This window comes from Ylistrum balloti, unplaced genomic scaffold (assembly GCF_031769215.1).
Source record: "Ylistrum balloti isolate Yb309-2 unplaced genomic scaffold, AGI_CSIRO_Ybal_v1 Utg370290, whole genome shotgun sequence".
Lineage (NCBI taxonomy): Eukaryota > Metazoa > Mollusca > Bivalvia > Pectinida > Pectinidae > Ylistrum > Ylistrum balloti.
This window is the reverse complement of record NW_026782220.1, coordinates 447,825-454,765: the sequence shown is the minus strand read 5'-3', so window position 1 is coordinate 454,765 and position 6,941 is coordinate 447,825. Positions and strand designations below refer to the sequence as shown.

The 6,941-nt window shown below is 36.7% G+C and overlaps 1 protein-coding gene across 1 annotated transcript in view; it reads right to left on the bottom strand.

Annotated features, from left to right (window-relative positions):
- Nucleotides 1-533: 533 nt before the first annotated feature.
- Nucleotides 534-6,941, bottom strand: part of LOC132552970 (agrin-like) — a 43,006-nt gene continuing 36,598 nt past the window's right edge. The window contains exons 21-25 of the mRNA XM_060217172.1: nucleotides 6,290-6,476; nucleotides 3,754-3,835; nucleotides 3,082-3,318; nucleotides 1,488-1,591; nucleotides 534-685 (exon numbers count right to left, since the gene is read on the bottom strand). Of these exons, the coding sequence (XP_060073155.1) occupies nucleotides 534-685; nucleotides 1,488-1,591; nucleotides 3,082-3,318; nucleotides 3,754-3,835; nucleotides 6,290-6,476 (762 nt within the window). The remainder of the gene's footprint in view (nucleotides 686-1,487; nucleotides 1,592-3,081; nucleotides 3,319-3,753; nucleotides 3,836-6,289; nucleotides 6,477-6,941) is intronic.

Sequence of the window (6,941 nt, the reverse complement as noted above, 5' to 3'; positions counted from 1 at the left end):
TTGACACATCCTGTTGACACAGACATTGCAGAAGTCAAATTGACACACCCTGTTGACACAGACATTGTGAAAGTCAAAATGACACATCCTGTTGACACAGACATTGCAAAAGTCAAATTGACACATCCTGTTGACACAGACATTGTAGAAGTCACCTGGACATGTCCAGTTGAAACAGACATTGAGGAAGTCAAATTGACATGTCCTGGTGACAGACATCAGAGAATTAATACAGACACATTTGGTTGACAGAGTGATCAATTTGTCAATTTTGTCTGTAGACCATTCTTCTGATAACAATCATTTAAGATAAACTTATGATGTATAAGATGTGATCATTTCTTAATCTCATCAGGGCAGTGGTCTCTTAGAGATCTACAGCTGAATGATCCATCCTTATGTAAGTCACAAGTTACTATGGCAACACTTTGGTATCTCAGCGTTGGACATTCCTATTGTGTTGGTCAAATCAAGCACATTTGTTCAGAAGTCCACTTGTATTTTTACACTGACCAATATCCAGTAAACATTTATCATACACAGAACCTGACTATAGGGGATCTTTGGTCACTTCTGTGGTCAATCATCTGAAGCTTATGGTCATTTATATAAACTTCTTCAATACAGCCCCTAAACCCATCGTAGTATTGATTTGGCAGTCCATGTGGCAGGCTACTTTTTCCTCCTGCAAACAAAAGAAAAATGTCGATGTTTTATGATTTAATTCTTTGTTACACTTCATCATTGCACACAAACTAATATCACCTCTCAATAACAAGAGAACTGATCGATACGCCCATAATAAATGCTAGAATTTTTATGTTGAGAACGCTAATAGTTTTTGTGTTATGTTTCGGACAATATTTAAGTATCAGAAATAACAAAAGGCAACGACTCCTAAATTATACAAAACAGAGTTATGGTTCTTGATCAACCTTGATCTTGATCAAGATCTATCTAATTATAAAATTTCATACTGATACCTCACAAAGTTTTTGTTATATGTTACAGACAGAATTATGTTGGACAGATTGAGGGACAGACAGACAGACTATATGCTCTCCTTTTAGGGAGCATAAAATTTAGAATCAGAGAGAGCAGAGCATTCAAGGTCAGTTGTCAAGTTCAACTTCAACATTACGTTCAATTAGATTAAGATCAAATGTTCTTAAACATGGAAAGAATCCCTAAAGATAACTATAAATCTGCCTAGATGCCATACTCTGTACTAATCCGTGGTGTTATTTCATAAAAATACATTTTCATTGATAATTAATTTTGCAGACTAATTTAAAAAAAAAAAAAAAAAAATTATACAAATTTTAACAAAATGACAAAATGTGGACACATGAATTTGTGGATTATGGGTATATACACAAAATCATGAAAAAGAATCCTTCATGAAAATTACAGATATCACAGTATCAGATATGTACAATATCCTCAGTTTTGTAGCATATTAACTTTATGGACACATTTAAACCTACCAATCCAGAGATTGCCATCAGTGTCGAGCTGTGAGGCTCCCTCAGAGGACACACCTTTCACTGGTCGTTCCTCGTCTACCTGTAGAGTTGCTTGTCTTTCATCTCTGTAATAAACAACGTGTCATGTTAATTCATCTATCATGCAGATTAAAAAACAAAAGTTTGCACAAAGAAAAGATTGTGACAAATTTCTATGACCCTTCTAAACAGTACATGTTAAAAGTCAAGAAAAGTCGGTTTTTGCACATAACAAGGTATTCACACATTTCATACCCTGAAGTTTGTCAGGTCATTTATTTGAAGAGAGTTGATAGCCAGCTATTTAACTGGTGCGGATGGAAAAAGGCCTATATTGCTGAGTCTCTGTTCCCTACTATGACCAGACTCTATTCCTACGTTGACCAGTCTATCTCCCCTTCAGCGACTAGTTTCTGTTCCTCACACTGATCAGTCTCTGTTCCCTATACAGACTTGTCTCTGTCCCTTAACTGAGCAGTCTCTGTTACCTACACTGACCACTAAAATGACAGCCTCTGTTACCTACACTGACCACTACAATGACAGCCTCTGTTACCTACACTGACCACTACAATGACAGTCCCTGTTACCTACACTGACCACTAAAATGACAGCCTCTGTTACATACACTGACCACTACAATGACAGTCCCTGTTACCTACACTGACCACTAAAATGACAGCCTCTGTTACCTACACTGACCACTACAATGACAGTCTCTGTTACCTACACTGACCACTACAATGACAGTCCCTGTTACCTACACTGACCACTACAATGACAGTCCCTGTTACCTACACTGACCACTACAATTTTTAGCCTCTGTTACCTACACTGACCACTACAATGACAGCCTCTGTTACCTACACTGACCACTACAATGACAGCCTCTGTTACCTACACTGACCACTACAATGACAGCCTCTGTTACCTACACTGACCACTACAATGACAGCCTCTGTTACCTACACTGACCACTACAATGACAGCCTCTGTTACCTACACTGACCACTACAATGACAGTCTCTGTTACCTACACTGACCACTGCAATTTTTAGCCTCTGTAACCTACACTGACCACTACAATGACAGTCTCTGTTACCTACACTGACCACTCCAATTTATAGTCTCTGTTACCTACACTGACCACTACAATGACAGCCTCTGTTACCTACACTGACCACTACAATTTTTAGCCTCTGTTACCTACACTGACCACTACAATTTTTAGCCTCTGTTACCTACACTGACCACTACAATGACAGCTGTGTTACCTACACTGACCACTACAATGACAGCCTCTGTTACCTTCACTGACCACTACAATGACAGCCTCTGTTACCTACACTGACCACTACAATGACAGCTGTGTTACCTTCACTGACCACTACAATGACAGCCTCTGTTACCTTCACTGACCACTACAATGACAGCCTCTGTTACCTACACTGACCACTACAATGACAGTTGTGTTACCTACACTGACCACTAAAATGACAGTCTCTGTTACCTACACTGACTACTACAATGACAATACAATAACCATATTCCTACCCTGTCTGTGTATGATACTGACCTGTTGACTACCAAAGTATGCCACTGTCCATTGTCCACTGGTACTGTTGATGTTATGATATGAAGGTCGTTTTCATTCTGACGACCAAGATTGTAGCTGAGCTGAACTCGTCCGTCCACCACAGCGATGGCCAAGTAATCCTCTAACACAGGAAGTGCTCCTTGTTGGAACAAGAGGAGACCATTTCTTGCAACTCGAAATTTTATTGTGTACTTGTTTGTGCGTTGTCCTGGAACCCTTTACAAAAGATAAACATAACATAAAAATTCCAGTTTATATCATTCACATAGAGTGATTAAGGTTTAGCAGTCAAGACCATAAGACAAGAGACTTCTGCACTAATATCTGTCTAATTTTATTGCATAATATGTTTATTTACAAAAGCTTTATTTGTTTTGTTGTTTACAAGTTTGTTTACAAAACCAAGTGCCAACACTTAACAAGGTAAGATTCTTATTATAAAGCTAAGATAATTATAAACCAAGCTAAGTTACTTATTAACCAGCTCTTAGTTATTATAAAGGAGCAAAGTTACTTATTAATGAGATAAGTTATTTATTAATGAGATAAGTTACTTATTAATGAGTTAAGTTACTTATTAATGAGCTAAGTTAAAAATGAACATGTGTTAACTGACAACATTTATAATCTGCCGGTACAAGGTTTACTTACTCATGGGATATTTCATTTGGATATCGAAGAAAGGTGTGTCCATCAAATTTAACAGGCAAGTCTTTGTTTATAGCATCAGAACCTGCCAAGATGGAAAAAAAGACACGAAATCATGAATATTTTCTTTAAACATTAATAAAAAAGGTCAAGTTGGCCTGTTATGCTGTCCTGTGGACATTTCATATTCTGTCAAAAAAGTGCACGAAAACTTGAAATCAGAATCATAGGAACTGGTAATACCTTCCCTCCCTTTGATACTGGTAACAATATTAATGTTAAACTGATTACCAAAGGCACTTTATATCAATATTAAGTGATTTGTATTGAAGATCAGTTAAAGAGTATTGTGGAATAGAACAATATACACCTGTACCTATAGCAAAGATAAATATGTAATTTCCATATTCCATACAAATATGGAAATGAAATGATAACCATCTAATCAAAGCACTGGTGAGAGGGATTGCATGTCATTTATAGCCATACAAGCATGAAGGAAATAAGTTCTAACCAAACTGTGGTGGGACCCATACCTGGCAAGAAAGAACAAAGGGCAATAACTCTGCCAAAACTTTCCTGTCAAAATGCAGCAGGTAAAACAGTATTTCATACTCATGGTTGTAAGCTAAAAGAGCAGAACTCCTGACAGAATCAAAGCTAAAAGTAATAACTTTTTCAAAAAGTTAATAAAATCAAGATGATGTTGCATTATCATCAAAACAAAATTTCTTGTCATGGTTATAAAGCCTTATAAGTTTCAAAGAAATCGTTTAAAAACTGAAAGAGCAGATCTATGGGGATAGAAGGGGGACAAAATGTTGGGGGAAAAAAATGGAGGGCGATTTGTATGAAAATCATTGAAAACAAGAGCCCCAGAGGGCCTGTATCGCTCACCTGGATCTTTATGACCAACAGTACTATTTCTGTGCATATGTTCCACGTGTAACACATTTGACCCCTCTGACCTTGACTATGGGTCATTTTTTTTGGCAATCTTTCTTGGACTTCATAAAAGGAACATACTGGCCAAATATAATGCTTCTAGGCTTTTCGATATTTCAGAAGAAATTGTTTAAACGCTTGAACACATTTGACACCTGTGACCTTGCAGACTGGTCAAGGTCATTTCATTTAGCAAACTTTATAGGACACCATAAGAGGAACATAGTAGTCTAATATAATGATTCTAGGCCTTCCGGTGTTTCGGGAGAAGTCGTTTAAAGGTTTTAACACATTTGACTTCTGCGACCTTAAATATGGGTCAAGGTAATTTATTTTTGCAAACTTTCTTATGCTTCATCAAAGGACCCTTCCAGCCAAATATAATGATTCTAGGCCTTCCAGTAATTTGGAAGAAGTCGTTTAAAGGTTTTAATATATTTGACCTCTGTGACCTTGAATATGAGACAAGGTCATTTCTTCTAACAAACTTTGTTGGGCTTCATCAAAGGACCCTTCCAGCCAAATATAATGATTCTTTCCAAAGGTTTTAATAATATATTTGACCTCTGTGACCTTGAATATGAGACAAGGTCATTTCTTCTAACAAACTTTGTTGGGCTTCACCAAAGGAACCTTTCAGCCATATATAATGATTCTAGAAGAAATTGTTTAAACATTTTAACACATTTGACCCCTGTAACCTTGAAGATTGGTCAAGGTAATTTCTTTTAGCAAACTTTGTAGAACACCACAAGAGGAACATAGTAGCCTAATATTATGATTCTAGGCCTTCTGTTATTTGGGGAGAAGTCATTTAAACACACTTGACCTCTGCGACTTTGAATAAGGGTCAAGGAAATTTCTTTTGTTATGCTCCATCAGAGGAACCTTCCAGCCAAATATAATGATTCAAGGCCTTCTGGTATTTTGGAAGAAGCTGTTTAAATGTTTTACCATATTTGACCTCATTTCTATTTGCAAACTTTGTTGGGCTATGGCATAACCTCACTTGGCACTTTGGGCCAGGTGAGCTAATAATAATGGCTGAAGACTGAGATTGAGGAGACAAACAACAAAATGAATAATTTGAAACAAACATGGGGAAGTCACTTCATTTCTAATACATACACATCAAACTGCTGTTCAGCATAACACAAATTCATGTTATGGTGATTAAGAATACCAGAAGAAACAAATTCATGTTTACAATGTTACACCAGGGACTGACATACTTTCAATAAATCCCTCAAAGTTTCCGTTGGGCATATAAAAACTGACAGACAATGAACATCAGCTAATCTTCTCGAATGAACCAATGATATTAAATATTAATGTTCAATTTTCACGTTTAACACAAGGTTCTCCTTGAACTAAAGGAAGGTGTTAACTAATTATAATATGTTTGGGTGTGAAGAAAGCTGCATCATCTCATAACTGCCCCAAAGACTATAAATAATTCATAGCTCTCAGCTCTAATTATCGACTAAGCTATGATATGTTGCACATCAGAATAATTGATGAAACATTCATCAGTGACCTTGAGATCAGAGCACACTGTAGGGTATATTGCTAGGTGTTGGCTGTTGTTACGTACGTTTCTCACACCGTTGACCGAGGTATTTCATCGGGCACTTGCAGTCAGCAGCGTTGAGTTTGGGCACACACACGCCTCCGTTGAGACAGGGATTGACGTTGCAGGGATTTCCCATGTATTCCTGGATATTGACAGCGTCTCGAGCCACCTCCATAATATTGTCTACCAGGCGACCATTTATATAGATCTACAATTACGATATTTTAACAGTATTAAAGTGAAATGTGTTCTACTTGAATATCCTCTGTTGAATTCTACTTATTTTCTATTACATATCTATCTAATCAAAGCAGAGGTCTCCAGTTATCATAAAACATCATTACAAAGTGAAAACTTTATACCAAATAGAAATTTTAAGACAAAGTGAAGCATACAACTGCTTCAAAAACTACTATAGCAATTTGTTGTCTTATTTTCTGAATCTGATGATCTCAGTACTGATGAGAAACCTTAGGAACCTACTTATATTTGAAATATAATTAATAAACTTAATTAAAAATTAATAAAAAAAATTAATTCAACGCATAATGCCAGCTTGTAAAGGAGAGAAAACTTACCCTCTGTATCGCACCAGTAAAATTCTAGAGGATATTGGAGAGAAAACTTACCCTCTGTATCGCACCAGTAAAATTATAGAGGATATTGGAGAGAA